General features: G+C 40.9%; 1 protein-coding gene across 3 annotated transcripts in view; it reads right to left on the bottom strand.

Annotated features, from left to right (window-relative positions):
• Window positions 1-2,263, bottom strand: part of lrp4 (low density lipoprotein receptor-related protein 4) — a 97,378-nt gene extending 95,115 nt beyond the window's left edge. The window contains exon 1 of one of the 3 annotated variants that reach the window (XM_046394945.1): window positions 1,880-2,263. In XM_046394945.1, coding sequence (XP_046250901.1) covers window positions 1,880-1,940 — 61 coding nt within the window. In that variant the 5' untranslated portion in view covers window positions 1,941-2,263. The remainder of the gene's footprint in view (window positions 1-1,879) is intronic. The other 2 variants (XM_046394936.1, XM_046394938.1) reach the window with 2 other exon arrangements.
• Window positions 2,264-17,852: the final 15,589 nt, after the last annotated feature.

The raw sequence follows: 17,852 nt of genomic DNA, 5'->3' as shown, positions 1-17,852 counted from the left end.
GATATATTTATCTATATCTGTTTTTCATGTGTCCTGGAACTTCCCCAACCACTGGATAGCTGTGGTAAGAAATTCTGTCTTTATGAGCCACTAGCCCCTAAAATAATGTCATTAGTGCGAGTTTGACTGTCACTGTCATATGAGGGCTTAAATGCTATTTCAGAGGCTTTTCCACTCTGACAAAAATAACACTGACATGAATACTTTATATTTGGAATTCCTGGCAAAGGATCTTTAATAGAAAATCTGAATGAAACTCCATCCATCAGCGCTGAAGGTGACACGGACCATACAAAACCAGCATCAGTTAACATATATGTTGTGTGCGCCACAATGGAAAATGCCAACAGCAGCAGCTCACACACACGCACAGCAGAAAACAATGTGTCTAAGACATGACACAGGCCCGGCAGACTTAATTGCTTTATGACAGAACAAGTCCATAATCAAACGAGCACGGCCCCCCGCCCCAGATAAAAGGGAGGTGGGGGGGTTGATAACTACATCTGACAGGATGAAAGACTCAACCATAAATAGGATTTGGATCATCCACAGGGGCTTTTGTTTTCAATTGGATATTGAACGTTATCTGGTTGACATTTTTGAGACAGTCTCCTGGTGACATTTAGGAGTTGTCACAATTACAGCAACCAGCGACTTCCTTTTGAGGTCCAACCAGCCAATTTACAGATAAAATTTTCACTATCCTTTCATATCATGTTAGAGGGCACAGCACACATGTGTACGACTGTGTGCGTATGCAAGGTGCTTAGCCCGGTGTGTGTGTGTGTATTTAGAAATAGCTTCCGTAGGGTCCTTGCATTCCAGCGGCTGTTCTAACATGTTGTAAATACAAGGTGTTAGAGAAAACATAGGAAGGGGGTGGCAGAAATCACTCAGACCAATTACAAGTGCCGCTCGGGTCGTGAGGACTGGGGGCAGGATGTAGGTTATCACAGATAAACAACCCAGTTCACCTGCAATCACAGACTAGAGCTGCATGCTTTGTTTTCTTCCTTCTTTTCCACAAACATGTCATATCCCAAGGACTTGGTTTTGCAGAACAGCGACAAGGGAAAACTATATTTTTAAGTCACAATAAAGAACTTTTCTACCAGCTTCTAACCCACGCAAAAACCACAATATACATCAGACATACTGTTGTGTACATTTCCCGTCTCAGCTTCGAGGCACCTAAGACAAACCACAGTTTAAAACGGCAATCTAACTGATTTAAGATTCAGATTTTAAATCCCACATCAGCCAGGACTGAGACAATCTGCCTCAAGGTTGGAGATCTGACAGGACACCAAGCTCATGCATACACCCCTCATACTGCAGAGCAAACAGCCTAAAACCTGCACACAAAAATATTCCTTCAAGCCTTAAACTCAATGTACTACATTATTTATTTGATATGTGCTTAAACCTGCACGTATAGCTGCCATACAGGATAAGTAGGGCACACAGTGCAGACAAAGATTCACGACTAGAACACACAAAAAGTAAGAAAAATGAAAATATACGATTAAAAGCAACATATCATCACAAGTTAAATAAATAAACTACGACGAACTGCTGAAAAGCCCACAGCTTGGGCCATCGCTTCAACACTTAGACAAGCATGTTGTCAAACATGATTAAAAAAGAACGAACACTCACACTCGGGCGCATTTTCCACTACAGTTTCTATTTTAACCACCTTAATGGCACTCTCTAATCATGAGGAACTTGGCTGCTGAGTTTAAATGTCTGCATGTGCGAGTCAAACCAATTCACGGAGCAGATAAACAATACCAACAAACACCGGCTGAACAAAAACACGCTCACATGCAGTTTCGATTCCACTTTGCAGCGTTTTAAACGGACGTTTTCTCACCTGGACTCTGGCTGAGCAGCAAAGTTATCAAGGAGCCCCACAGCACCGCGGCCAGCTGCATCTTGAACCCCGCTTTTCTCTCGCTTCTCCGGGCTTCCCTTTTCCCTCTTCTTCTTCTCCTTCTTCTTCTTCTTCTCCTTCTTCTTCTCCTCACAGTTAAATATCAACGGGGTTTAGTTGCAAGAAGACGCTCCGGCTTTCACGCCAACCTCATACCATGACTGACTTGTTAGCCCCTTTTCTCTCCCCGACCTCCTCCGCCTCCTCCACTTGTGTGTGATAACGCGACAAAACCGGGATTAAAAAGTTAACTCTGAGGGTTACAGCTCGGCTATGGTCTCCAACATGTTGTGCTCCAATTGCCTGCGCTGTAGCTACCAAAAGGAGCTGTGGGCTGTACCAAAAACAAGATACGGGGGAGCTAGCTGTGTATACGGCGGTATTTTTAAGCTAACCTGGGCGTAAATGAGCGACACTTACAAATTATGTAATTGTAAGTATCGCTTTACTTATAACAAAACACAAAACCAACACTAAAGCTCGTAATTTTATTGTGTTCCTATTGTATGTTTTTCTTCATCCCACTCCGTGCTTCCCTATCCCGCAACAAATAGACGCGTCCAAAATCTCTGCTTTCGTTGTGTCATTTCTTAAATTACAACATTTTTTAAAAGAGGCTGGTGGTCAGCATATCAAAGGACAAACTCAGACAGCATCTGGAGGCATGAGTAAACTGTTTCTGCCCCCTCCTCACCCCATGGAAAAACTTGTAACCCCCTCCTCTCATTCTGCCTCTCTTCCAACACAGTGTGAGTTACAGGAGAGAAGCAGGAGAAGGAAAAGAGGGGAAAAGCTTCTCTGTTGTCACTTAAATCAGTGGAGGCAAATGACAGAGCAGTGGTTTCCACAGTGGGATGAAATGACCATGAGATGAGGTCATTACACAGTAATTATTCAGTACCACAGATTTACAAAAAAGTTCCTGGAGGGATATTATGGTTGTATTAAAGTGTAATTAAGTGACTTTATTTTGATCTTTTCCCCAGGATTTTATCTACGAGATGCTCCAAAAGGGATGATTTCGGGTACAACAAGTTTATACATTCATTTCAGTCCAAAAAGTGGCTATGGGGCACTCACTGTATAACCATAAAACATAAGACAAGACATAAACATCAAACAGGACATAAAACAATTATTAGGTACAATTAAGCCACTTTACATTCAGTAATTAAAAGTGCTCCTACCTTCCTCCTAACTTCCTATCAAAATGCTAGTATGCATGACAAAAAAAAAATACTTATTATATAAAGTTGGGCCTAAAATCTTCTTGATTAGCTTCTTCACATAGACAGATAGATAGATTAAATCAGTCGAGGATGAAATCAGAATTGTATATTTGGTTATCAAAAAGCTGAGCACAGCTTTGGACCAGTCTGATTTCTGTTTTCATAACAGACTTGCAGCAACAGTTACTGTGAACTTGTGTGACTTTTGTGTCTTCTCACCCTGACGTTCATCATGTTTCTGTCCTTGTGCTCAAGTGTAGAGAGTGTTGGCGGTGGTAGCAAACGAAAGAGGAATAGCTGTAACGGTGCTGTCTGGATGTACAGACGGCGTGTTGTTTCGCAGCTTCATCGCTGTGGAAATGGAGATTGCGGCCTCAGTGTCAATGCAAAGTTCAGGGTGTTGAGGCTACGTCTAAACTAAGTAGCAAAAACTCTCATGGATACTTTTGAGTGTGCAGGTCAGTTCAGGAACAAGAAATTGTGGTTGGCTGGAGTCAAAAACAATAAATCTGATTTTTTTTAATGATCTGTTGTCTCCCGTGATGCTAACAGGCATCTATTGAAAGGATCAATGACAATGTAATTGTCTTCCTGGTGTTAATAGAAGATATGTTATAGTATACATACATTTTAAAGGTTTGCTGAAATAATGGCATGACACTGAATTAAGGTGAACATTATGGCAGGACTGTCAAAGGGAACTAATATTGTTATTATAACTGTAATGGCGGCATCTAATTTTCATGTCCTTATCAAGCTGGTTCAATTCCCGGCACGTGCACCACTTCACAGTCTACATGTATGTGTCTTTCCCTTTTTCCCTGGACAGGAGGCTTTAGAGCACACTTTCTAATTACGAGGCAGCTTTAGTTAGGATGTGAGCTCCAACATCTCTAAACGGGACATCATCATTCAGCACACGCCTCCCCACCCACCCTCCTGTGCATCACAGTATTAGATTCCATTCTGGTAAAAGTGGCGTGTGCCATCGCTTATTCATGATTTGATACAGAGCGTTTTTATGAACAATGCCTTGACAAAGAACTGCTGTTGTCTGATGAAAAATCATAAAGACAGTGAAGAGGATGTAACTGACCAGGGTATAATTTGCTCACTAATAACTGTCTTAGACAGTATCTAAGTCTAAATCTCTTAGAATATGTTATAATCACTTTACAAATAGAAAACAACGTTGAAGTTTCAATACCTTGGTTGGCTGGGAGACTGCACTTATGATGGTAAAAGCAAGTGCAGTTTACTAATACAGGTCCTAGTGTTATCTTTTAAATGGCATCAACCATTTATACATCAACCACTGGGGGCTGCAAACATACCTTGTGCAGTCACTCTGTCAGAAATGCATGAGGAGAGGATCAAGTCTCCTATCTGTTTACAGCTCGTAAACAGAAAATGTTTGAACTGCTTTCTCAAAGCTCTCTTTTACTTTATTAACTCAGCTTTGTCCTTCACAACAATTTGATACTACAAAGACATTCAGAAGAGTTCTCGGAGAGCGACTGGGGGAAACGGTGGAGGAGGCCATGACAGCAGGCTTTTTACCTCTGAGTGTGGCCATTAACAGCAGGTGTAAACACTCATGCATTTAAATGTGGCAGGACAAGACAGACTATGAACTAGTTCATTTGAAGCGTACTGAAAGTTTAATAAGATCATCACATTCAAGCACCACAGACACCAGAGACCATTAAGATGCATTACTAAAACCATAGCCTCCTATGAGAATATTAAATGTGATAGACTTAAATATATACTCTGATCAAAGCCAACAAGGCCCAGACTTGAGGCTTCAGAAGAATGTGGAGAATGAAAATAAAAGCAGGATGAGTTTTACATGTTTCCCCTCTGCGCGATGTGCCGCCAGTTTGTGGTGACTGAGTGCTGAGCTGATCCAGGATCAGGACCTGGACGGACTCAACTCTGGGCAGCCGGCCTGGCTGCTGTGTGAGCGGAGAGCAGCTGTGGCCCCTTTCAGCTCCCATCTTGTCTCGGGGTGAAGAGATGGAGACATTTAATTATAACCTGTGATTAATGTGTCCGCAGCGGGCCAGGAGCCTGTCTGTGCAGCACCGAGGGCTTTCGTTCTGGTCTCAGACACAAACACACACACTGAGAGTGACTTTGCATGCTCTAGTAGACAGTGCAGACAAACGTAGACCAGTAGACAATCTTACTGAAGAACCTTATCACTTAAAGTGGCAAAAAGTCACACCTCTGCTCCGCTGACTTTTTTATTCTCTGTCTCTTTCTAAGACTCCACTGATATCTGCCACCTTTTGGCCAGTGCAACATATGGCTGTTAACTCTGTGTGTGTGTGTGTGTGTGTGTGTGTGTGTGCTCGTAGGTGTTGGGACAACAGCTGTGGGCTTATCACTTGAGCTTCCGCTGATAAATAAAGAAGTGTGCTGGGAGATGAGGAAGCCGCAGATAGAGGATCAGGCAGGTGCTGGAAGCTACGTTTATTTTTATCTTCTAAGTGTACTATATGTCTGTGCTTGAGTGTGTCTGTGTGTGTAAAACATAGACGTGACCTTCCCTCTTCACCACCTGCTTACGTGACATTTTTCACTGAGATTAACACAGGATCTGATGAATTTCCTGAGCATCTTTCTTTCTCACACATACACACAAGTTAATGAACATCTACAGCACTGAAATAACTTGAAGCAGGAGTCACATGTTTGCATGAAATTGACATTAAGTTATGCCAAAATAATCCTGCCAGGTTTAAGGGACCATACTGGTGAGATCATTTATGACAAACAAGTTTTAGGCTACTTTTTTATTGTTGCCAGTCAAGCATTTAGACTGACTTCCCACATTCCAGTTAAGTTAATTTCAATGAATTATGAGCTATGAAGAAGTTATTTATGTTTTGCAAATTTCATTCTCATTGTGCAATAATTGTAAAAAGGTAATCTTAAGAATTCTCATTGTTGGTGTATTCAAGGGCACTGAAAAGCAAGTCATTAAACAGCACTGCATTCTCATGAGCATTTTCAAATAGTCCTAAATACACTTATGAAACTGCCTAAATGTAGCACTGCTAATAAATAGATTAAAATTTAAGTAAAAAAATAAATAAATAAATAAAATAAAATAGTTGGCTTCTTATGTGCTGATTTAATCAATGATTAAATCAGTTTTTTGAATTCAAAAACTGAAAAGCAATACGTCTGATAGCGATAAGGAAGAATAAGAATAGAAATATTAATCTATATTTTATTACATTAATAACTGAACCTTGAATAAGTAATTAACAGTTGAATTAGTGATTCCAAATGACTAGTCATTAAATGAATATTTGTGAGATGTTAATGTGCAACATGAAACGAGTCTCTCGCAGTGATTTTGTCACCAATGCTGCAGCTCTGAGGAGGTTTTCGTTTAGTAGTTTGACGTCACATTTACCTTCTGGTTCGGTCTCAGCACTCTCAGCCTCATTTCCAGTCGCATCAGGCAGCCAGTTTCACAAAACAAGCTTTGATACACCAACAGAAGTGGTGGAGAACAAAACAGTGCTAAAAACTGAGTGAGTGTTGGACAAAAAGACAAATTTACACTAATGTTAATGTTGCTCTGCAAGCAGCCTACTTCTAACTATAAGGTGACAATATGTCATGGTGACGTGTCTGTCAGTTTGTTGGGTGTTGAGTTTCTTTGCTTCCAAGGGTCCAAAAAAAATATCAGTGCAGCTAATTGGCTCTATTTAACACGCTGAGCAAGGAGAAGGTTGTTTAAATATTCTAATTATTATAATGCTGACAGCAGATATTTCTCTCCTTCCTGTCTCCCTCTCTCCTTTCTCTCTGTGTTTCTCCTGGTCGTGATGTAACCAGAGACACCCTTATTAAATTTAGCAGGGGAACCCGACCACACCGCAGTCCACATGGTCAGGACTGGCTGCTCTGCCGCAGTTATACTCACCACACACACGCATACACACGCACACTCACGGTGCATCCTGCTGTGGTGTGGTTCGGAGCCCAGCAGCCTGTTCTGTGGCCCGTCTAACTACAGGGCTTTTCTGTGTGAGGTTTATTTTCGTGGATGCCCCACTCTCTCCATGTTCTCCTCATACAATGGGCTCGTTTACATGTGGCCAAAATCAAACACACACGCTGACATGGACGCAGGCTTTTGCCTCGCATCGTTGTTGGTCTTTCAAAGCATGGAGACTCGGGTTTTGACCGCAGGCTTGTCCTCAGTCTCAATGAGAAGGACCTTTATTCTCCAAAGCTGCTGTTATTTTGGATCCAATCACAACTTGTCCTTCGTGCTTAAAGGAAAATGCTGATATTATTTAGGGATTACAGTCTATTTACTTCTGTCTTACGCATAGCTTGTGATGCTCAATTAGTTTTTTAATCCTAACTTTATCATGTCAGACCCTCCCTATTTTGAACCCGAATAGCTGTTCTATTTTTCCTAGTCAAAGACGCATAAGATGTTTCATGAGTGGACATGTGGACCACGAACTGCATAGTTTGGGGTCCACATGTCACTACAGCCAACAGTGGCTTCTTTTAACCAGCCGATCTTTCATCTATCACACCGAACAAGGCAGAAGTACAATGAAAGGCCTTCTCTGAAGTCTGACATCTCCAAACTTACTGTGGGAAGACAAAAACAAGCAAGTTAAACCTGGATCACTAACAATAAATCCCTCTGACAAAGCACCACTTTCACCTGTTAAAACTTTCAGTCTCTCTTACTCAGGCTGCTGGTTTTAATTGAGTTTTATGCAAACACAGCATCATTAAATCAGATTTCCACCGACATCTTTCAACGTGAGTGATCCACCAGTAACATCAGCTGTGGCGGCAAGAGAGTCTTAGACATGAATGTACATAATCAGCACTTACACAAGCAACCACACTTGTTCTTGCAGGTGTATGTAATTTGAATGAATCAGTGCGTTCACACACATGTAAACACACGTACAAGTACACACAATACAAAACCCACCCATACACCCTCATGCACCTGGCCTGTTGGCATCAGGTCTTAAAACCTCATTAGAAAGCCATCAGATCTGCAATGACTCACAACGCCAGGGGCGCCGCTTCCACCAAAGGAGTCCCATCTCTGAGGCCCCATACCCAGAGGGAGCACACAGAGGCCTGGGCTGAGGAGAAGAGAAGCTGAGGCAGCTCTGGAGGCTCTGGATGGGGCAGGGCCATGCTTACTGTGAAAGCCACTGAAATGGAAACAGAGGCCAAAAGCTTTAATATGGCTTTGTGGACAGAATTATCTCTGAGGGTGAGATTAAGATTTTAAAGCAGAATAAATTACTAATCATCTTGTGCCTTCATAAAGTGTCACACTGCACACATACATGGATTTCTTGCACACATGCACACATACGTGCACGCACACACACACACACACACACACACACACACACACACACAGAAATAGAAATACTGTAATAGTTATAGGCAACCTGGATATTTAAAACTTTCTTTTTTCCAATGTAACCCAGTGACATGAAATCAGAGATGAGAATTAGTGAAAGACATAATCAGAGAAAATATATGTAGCATGAAATAAATGAAATGAGAAATAAATTATATTTATGGGCAGATTACTTCACCAACTTTTTTTGTACTATTTGCAATATTTTTGACACATCTTGTTGACTTGAGATTTGGGACTTCTGGGTCTCCACATGTTGACACTTAACAATGGAAGAGACAGGATTTTCCTTTAACTTTTATTTTGCATCAGCCCTGTTCAGATCACAAAGTCGCTGCTGCTACAACATTGTTTTTCATAACGACTTGTGGTTTGGGGCAATAAGATAATAAGGCATTGTGTTTGCTATTGGAACGGGTATTTGGTTAATGTAGAGCAGCTTGTTTGTTCGCTGCTGGCTGCATGGCTTGTGGAAGGCTGCAGCTCAAATCCAGCTCTGGCTGCATGCGTCACAACCCCAACCACAAGGAATGGGACCAAATATTGACATCCAGCTCTGAAAGCCAGAGCTGCTATAAAGCTCAAATGTTTACCGTAGGACCGCTAGTGATCCTGCATCCTCTGGGCCTACTCAGCAGCCTCAGCCACAATTCAATTCAATTAAAAAAAAAACAAAAAACCTTTATTTATCCCTGAGGGGCAATTCCTGAGGCATGCCTAGTAAAAAGAACATACAAACAGGACATATAAAGACAGCACATGAGAGAGAAACAGTGGTAACATGGCAGACTCAGTGTCGTCCACAATGTAATACATGAAAAACCTCAGTGACCATGAAATAATGAAGTAGACTCTGGTCAAATGTGAAGCGGTAATAATAAATGATTAAGAATCTTTAAGTGCATTGAGTGGTGGCCAGCAAAAGGGAGGAGGGTGGAGGCATTTGAAAGCCCTGTGTAAGACATGGGTGGGGTTCTGTGGGATGAAGTGGGCTTTCTGGAACAATTATTGATTATGCATTGAAATCATAGATCTGCTTTCTTACCTCTTCTCCAGGTTCATCTCCTCTGATGCGTGTTCCCTTGCTCATTGTTTGGGATCACAGTTCATTCCTTCAGCACCGCAGAGTCACATCAAATCTGGCAGTGATCCAATGGTGTTACAGTGTTACAGTTTGTGTATCTTCGTGGAAAGTCCCCCTTCACTCTGTCTTCAGTTGGCAACATTTGACACGTACCGGGACTTATATCTCGATCTTGTGATTTAACCCCTCAGCAGTGACTTTGACTGATTATCTCCCACAATTCTGAGTACACCCTTTGGCAGAATCCAGAGAAGCTTTATGGTTCCACTCATCTGGGTGCTATTGTGCATAGCATGATAACAAAACCAAAAGTTCATGCAAAAATGATCAACAAAAAAGCGCACAGGAATGTAAGGAAAAGTTTTTGTTTTGTAGGCTTTTGGAGGTTTGAAAGAGTTTGTGAAGATACTGCATGTGAAAAATGTCAAAAATGATACACATTCCTGCCAACACGCTCGCACATTTCCACTGATCCACAAGTGGTGGGAGTGTGCTGACAAACAAAGCAATGCACCACCAAATACAGGCATGAAGAAGACTTATACCAAGTAAACAGATATAAACAACACAGGTTTGAAAACGCTAAAAGAAGTTGGCATTTGTTTTTTTTTTTTGTTTTTTTTCGGAGGAAAATGCACTCAGTATGTTTAAGACCTTGAGGATAAACACAGTGTGTTTTAGTGAATGACACTCAAGGCAAACATAACTTGTTTGTTTACAAGAAAAATTCACAGAGTACCTTTAAATCTTAGTTTTCCTCTCTTTTGGGTGGAATTACTGTCATCATCTGGTAAGGAGTGGGCTGCATGAAGAGACTGTTTAGGCAAATATGGCTGCTTACTCTGCTTAATCTCCTCTGTGTAAACTTTCACCTCTGATTCTATGATAACTCACAATATTTTGTATTTCAGTGTTGTTGATGACACAATTTGGTAATGAGATATAAAAATATGTCATTACCACCACCGTTTCCACCAGCAGAACGCACATGTACATAATAAAATATCTGAGCAAGGCTCAACCAACTGTTTAGACTCCATTCCATAAACTCACCATTTTATACTCCATTATATTCAAGAGAAGGCAGCCATGTATATTGCTGTATATCTAGATAAAAAAGAGCAGGTAACAGATAAAATATGTGTTCTTGATTCTGAGGTGAACTGTCCCTTTAACTACTGAACCAGTGTTTCAGAAATCTTTTGCTTCAGATACTGCAGTGTCAGACTGCAATGTTTAAACGTACTGAGTCTGTTGAAGTGTTTCCAAAAGCAATATTTTCTGAGTTTGAAAAACATCCACATAATGCGAGAAAGCCAAAAACAGAAATAAAGACTTGTTTTTCAAAGGTATCCATGTTAGCGTGGACATGGCCTGTCTCTCTGCTGGTAAAAGTGGAGTCAAGGTCAACCCTCACAGATTTTCTTTAATCAATGCCTTATGTGCAGAAATGTGTGCTGAATGTGTGTGTGTGTGTTCTACAAAACTGATTGATGTGCACTTGATTTGAACTCTTTCGATTTCCCTCTGTTTGAAATTCTCTGCCATCATTGATAACAAAGCTCTCGAAGAATCGCCCCTTTCACATTTCAGCAAAATGATAGGTCAGACGCTTAACAGGGTGTAATTACGTGACAATTTCCTTCATCCACATGTTCCATCACAAACACAAAGCTAGCCGTGCGCTCTAAATGCCCAGGAGTTCACTATAAATAGGCATCTTTTCTATCGGCCCGTCCGCCGCTGCTTTCTCTTTGTGCTCCTCTGAAGGGAACTTGTAATTGTGTGCCGCTTCTTTTTGAGGCAACTGCACTTTCCCTGCAACAGCTGGAGTATGACAGTGCACACAAAGATCCCACACACATAATCAAAAACACACATACACCAGTATGGATGCATACATGTGTGCAGGCATGCACATGTGTACACAGAGAATCCTAATTTTCTGCTTACAAAAGCTCTGGATCTACTGGGGCTTTTATAGGCTTGTTGGGTTTTTGTCTGGCCTCTTCAGAATGTCTTCCACCCGCTTGGATGTTTTTTAAACCTTCAAAATAACAGATTGTGGTGCATGCAGGCTTCCATGCAAGCTTCTTTTCTTTAGGCAATATGGGCAGAAGGTGGGGCCTGCAGCTGTGTCAATAGGCTACCAAGCAGTCCTAAAGAAGCCTCAAAACCCTGCAAACTGCCTTTTATGTTGGCCTCCTGGCTAAAAGACAGGCCTGTTTACACTTTGGTCTTTGTAGAAAGTCTTACACCTGTGTTTGGGGGGAGGGGCAGGTGTGTGCAGCTGGGTGCGAAGGTGTGCGAGCATACCTGATGAGTGATGAGCAGCACCTGTTGCGTAAAAATGGACCCCGTGAACTTGGGCAAGTCTTATCATCGGCACAATTACTAAACTGCTAGACTAATGAGGGAGGAAGGGAAGAAAACTTGAGTAGTACCTGCCATTTGATACTCTTTTCTGCATGCTGGACGAAGCATCTTGTTTTAAAATGCTACACCCAGGTGAAGATTTTTATTCTCAACAGACATGTGGCATTCTGATGATCTTATATTTATACCAGTGTCTCATATTGTGACGACACACGAGCTGCGATTTGCAACTGAGATCGGTTTCTCTTGCTCAATTTGGTATGTTTCACTGCTGAAATCAAATGCCATAACTGATACCCTTGTACAGTGTGTATCTGACAGGCCTACAGGCTCCCTATCACTTTTGTGAAGTGGGCCCCTGGTTTGATTCTGGCCCAGGACCTCCGCTGTACGATATACCACGCTTGGTGTTCCCATGTTTCTCCTTGTCCCTGTCAATTATCAAATAAAGACAACTGAAAAGAAAAAAGATAAAAACAAAAATCAGATGCAAACCAGACACATGCAGATCTGATTGGAATTTGATTGGAAACTGCTTTTAGGTGTGACTATGAGAGACTGTTTTTCTGTCTGCAGTATGCGTTGGCCCTCTGGCTGCCTGTTTCAGCTTAAAAATGCCTTATGTTATATTTGAATTGACTTATGAAAGCTGAATAATTAGTTTAAAATTGTTTTTCAGTGAAACAGATTTTAAAGTTAACTGAACCTGAGAAAACAACAAACAAATTTAATTTTGCTTTTTTATTTTTACATTTGAAGTTTTAGTTCTTATAAAGGACGGCTGCAACAGCAGCCAGCTTTCGTACCAAAACAATATGTGAAACTGCTCCCAAATACAAAAAATATGTGACAGGGTAGAGACTGGATTCAACACTAACCTCCATCACGGTTCTCTCTTGTGTAAATGAATGACTTACAGTCTCTTAAAATGCACTGAAAATACACAGAAGGTGTCCATCATATGTTTTCTCTATAATAAAAAAGGTCTCAGGAGAGTTTTGACTCTTGCACAGGGCATGCTGGGAAGACCACAAATGTGCCGATCATGTTTCTTTGGTCTGACGATAAAATGAGACAATTTAACTTTAATTAACTTGAAATAAATAAAACCTGCATATTCGTGTTAAATCAATGAAGAAAAGATTAGTTGACGCTCTTTAATTTAGAGTGCAGTGCATGCTGGGAGAGGCTGCTGCCCTCAGCAACCCTGAGCAGCTGAGTACTATTAGATAAGGGGTGTGTAGGGACATGTAAGAGGTATTAAGTTAAAAGACATATTCAAAATGTATCATTTAAATAAGTGAAAATTACACTTTGTTCACTGAAAACATGTCAGTACTTTGAACTGCATCGACAGTACAGAGCATATGCAAAATTGTGCAACAGGTATGACGGTAAGTCATCTTACTGATTGCTTTTAGTTATGAATATAAACATAATCAGACATATAGTAAAACATTTGAATGCCCTTTGAATACATCTCCCATCTTGTTCCTTATATTTTTCTGAGTAAGGTACACCATGCATACCAGGAATACAGAATATTGAAATGCAGACATATGAGGGGTCAAGGCCTGAAGACATAATAACTTGAAGTTTACGCTGACACCACTCATTCAACACCAAGAGAAACAACTTAATAGCAAAAGCAAGTAAGTGTCCTGGCACCGTCCCCAACCATTGTATTGGCACAGTCTGAATTCAGCTGGCCCGACTGCTGGCCACAGAATTCATTTCATGCTTCATCTCTTGGCCTAAAGAGGCGAGACAGAAAAGGCTGCAGTCATAATTGTGCTTCTGAATCTGCCGTGAACAAAACATATTTTTTTACAAGGAGGGGGCCTGAAGAGCATGCTGATACATCCATCACACACACACACACACACACACATTCAAAGACTTTTAATCAAAATGCTGTGTAATCACAGTGTTGTTCTCATTACATTAATTTGCTGGATGCATTTACCCAAAGTAACAACATGCACATTGGGTTCAGTGTCTCGCACAAAGACATGATGAGGGACTTGAACCATCAGCCCAGTGATTTATAAACAACCCACTTTGACCACCTGTAGTCATCTGGGTTCTCTGACAAAATATGACCTGATTTCCAGTGAAGGATGAACCTGTGGATCTTTAGTGCATATAACTGCTGTGATGAAGCAGCTGATGGTACAAACAATCAAACAAAAGCCAAAAGCCAAGACAGACAGACAGACAGACAGACAGATAGGATAGATAGATAGATAGATAGATAGATAGATAGATAGATAGATAGATAGATAGATAGATGCAGCACACCGCAGCACAGAGGAAGACGCTGGCTAAGACAGTCTGGTAGAACATCTGCAGCAGCTTCCGGCAGAAGCTACAGAACCTCAGCCTCCTCAAGATATAACATTGGCTCTGACCTTTGTTGTACAGTGCATCTGTGTTAATGTTTGAGTTTTGGATGGACTAATTCTTTTGAACAAGCCCAAAGTTTTGAAACTTTTTGTAAACAATAGGTCTCATTTTTGCATTTTGTACTCAAAATGCAAAATCCTATGTGGAGAAGGTGAACCAAAAAGAAACCAAACCCTGATGAGCAGCAGATACTGAGCAGGAATTTGTGACATAGCGGCCAACGACACAACTCAAATTTTAATGTGGCTTTACAGAGCTTTTCATCTTGTTATTTAGTACTCTGGCCCTCAACTTTACTGTTTTGGTTCACACTCACTGCTCTTTTAGTATCATTCTAGGCTCCATTTTTCTCAGGAGCTGGTAGAGACCAAAAACAGAGCTAAAAGAGAATGGATATCGGATTTACATTCAACAAGTGGACAGAAACATAACTCCAAATGAATGAAACTATTGTTTCTTTACTGCTGGATGTGTAAATAAGCAACTACTTGCTGACAATTTATCTGTAACATCTTAAAAGTGATGACATTTCAGTGCTGTATGTAATTCATGGTAGATTATCTGATAAAAAATAATAATAAAAAAAAAATTATGGCAAGTTGTAGTTTAATAAACAGGCAAACAGACACAGAAACACATAAATCGATGTCCAGACTCTTAGCCTCTGCATCAAAATGTCTCTGAACTTGTTTTATCTAATCAAGTATGGGGGCAGGGGAGACCATAGGGGTCGTCTCAGGTCACGTTTGATCCCTGAAACCCCCCTTGTCTTTGAGCAGGACACAAAACTAATAGTGCTCACTCTGTAGGTGGCAGGGGTGAAGAGTATCAGCTTAATGAAACATGAAGCTCTGCAGGCTTCAGAGTTGCTACTGCTGCCTCTCTGTAGACTCAGAGTTCTGCGAAATCCCTCAGAGGAATATTTAAAGTAATTACACACTGTCTGAGCTGTCTAATATTGTGACTGGGTGCTCTAAATTCCTGAAAAATTCATGAACATGCACTCTGGCCCACAGCATTTGTTTGGATTATTTGCTTTCATATCATTCAAGCCGATGTGTGTTGAACGCTTCTCACTGTAACAATTCTGTTCTCGAATTATAAGTGTGGTAGGGGTCTACTGAGCTGTCTGGCGCCATCGTCCTCCTAAACATGTCATTACTATAACCACAAGGTCAGCATAACACAACCCTGTGCACACATCCTCTACAAATCAGTGCTGCCACAATATTAAAACATGAAAAACAATTCAACAAAAGCTTTATGAAACATGCAACAAATATACCATCATAGGATGAGGGACTTGGAACAATAAGTGTGAATATTTATTCTTGTGGCCGTCACCCAAAAGGAAACACTCACATCATAATTGGAAAACTGATGACTGGAAGACTCAGACTCAGTGTCCTATGTAAGAGCAATTTTATGCATTAATATCATTGCTGGGTGCGAAATCTTAGTTTGCATACCTGCAGCTCTAAAACTCACTAATTAACACATTATGTCTTAATCCATATGTCTTAATCCATACAGAAAAACCATACTCTGCCATGGTGGCGACTCAGATAAGTTGTTTTCTTCTTCTTTCCTCTTACAGAGGATGTTTTGTGCTTTGTTTGACATTTGCTTAACAAACGTCATTTAAAGATGGAAAATAATGGTCCCTCGGTCAGCCATCAACATATTTAATTGATCTATAAAATGTAACAAAATAGGGATTATAAATATTTGTATGTTCGTGTGATGAATTAATTAAAATAATTAATCATTAATATGTCAACCATAGCAAAAAATACTTTTGGGAAGCTGCTCATGTTGTTGTGAATAAAGCTAATTGCATGCACAAGTGAAAATGTGGACTTGGACATGTGTGGAAGTGTGTGACTTCATGTGCCACTTTTTCTTTCTACATGTAGAAATTTTCAGTCATATGCAAAAAAAAAAAAAAAAAAAAAAAGCCCATAGCTTGCAGAAGATGTGAGAATATTTTCTTTTCGCAAGCTAAAGATTTTGTTCACATGAGAAAATAATACACCTGAAAAGCAAAATGTCACACGACATTTTCACAAGAGTTGAGAGAAGGACTTTTGAGGATCTCAGCTTTGAAAAGACATTTCAATAGTTGTTTTTTTTTCTGCTGTAGGACAGAAATTCATTTGAAATGAAGCCAATGACACGTGCAGTAACACCTTCTGTGTTGGCACCAATGAGTAGACACTCTTAACAACATCTCTTGGGTGAGCGTGCGGCCTCTGAGGAGAGGAAGAAGAAGGCCACGAGCTCAGTTTTGCTTACTTGAGCAATAGTTTACCCTGCAGATTTTAAATGCACTGATGCCAGTGCCCGAATGCCAGTCCCTACCCTGTCAGCATGGCGGTAGTGAGAATGTGAAAAGGGGGAGAGGAAGACAACCTCACAGATTCAAGCTTTGGAAGAGAGAGAGCGACACAGCTAACTGCTTGTGGTCTCCAATCCCCCAGAGTCTCATTTAGTCATATTTCTCCTCACTACTCCCCCCATCCCGTCCACTCTCCCTCCCCTTGCTCCCACCACCCACCCTGACAGATTGGAGGAAATGAATGTCTGCAAATTGGCCTCAGTGGCGAGGCGAGGGCGACTCCAAGACCACGCTGTTTTCGAACCAGCTAGCTTGTGGTCTCTCGCCCCGCTCCTCTGTCTCCTGTATTAAATTAGCATCAGATAGCAGCCTGGTTGAACTTGTAGCTGGGTACAGTCTTTGGGCTTTGTGTTTATACTGGACCATGTAAAAGTGCTTATTAGTGGTTAATAATATTGGAGTACCACGTGAAAGGCTGCAATGTGAACTATTTTATGTCTTAAACAGCCTCTGTGCTTGTGTGCTTCAGACTTTGCCGTCTTATATGAACTACGTTCAGTACATTTTTAATGCACTCTGAAACATGAGAGAAGCAGGACTTTCATCAGTTTGCACATTTCTTTTGACTGTATTTTACAATATTAAGTCAGAACCATGTCTCATTCCCAGGGCGTCACATCTTTTTGTCCCTCTGTGTCTAATCCAGAAGCAAATGGTTCTCCTTGAGTTTCAGGATGAGACGAACCAGTTTGTTCTTCCAGGAATAAAATACTGGGGAGTAAACTCAATGGCTCAAAATTCCATATTGGCAAACAAAACGTATTGGCTTTTGATCAGATCTGGGGTTTTCTACAGTTTTGTAACTTTGACATTTTCTTTGATGCACCTGAATTGTTTTTGATAGAGTTTGTGCTGAACACTTAAACAGGAGAGGAAAGTCAGCCACCTCACATTTTCAGCAGGAAGAGAGGGAACTGGACATCAAGAGCTTTGGCTGTCCTCAAACTTCACTCCCACCTCTCCTGTCCCTTGGTTTGATATTT

Source organism: Scatophagus argus, chromosome 1, assembly GCF_020382885.2.
Source record: "Scatophagus argus isolate fScaArg1 chromosome 1, fScaArg1.pri, whole genome shotgun sequence".
In the NCBI taxonomy this organism is placed as follows: Eukaryota; Metazoa; Chordata; class Actinopteri; family Scatophagidae; genus Scatophagus; species Scatophagus argus.
Note: the sequence above shows the minus strand (reverse complement) of the source record. Positions and strands in the feature narration are given on the sequence as shown.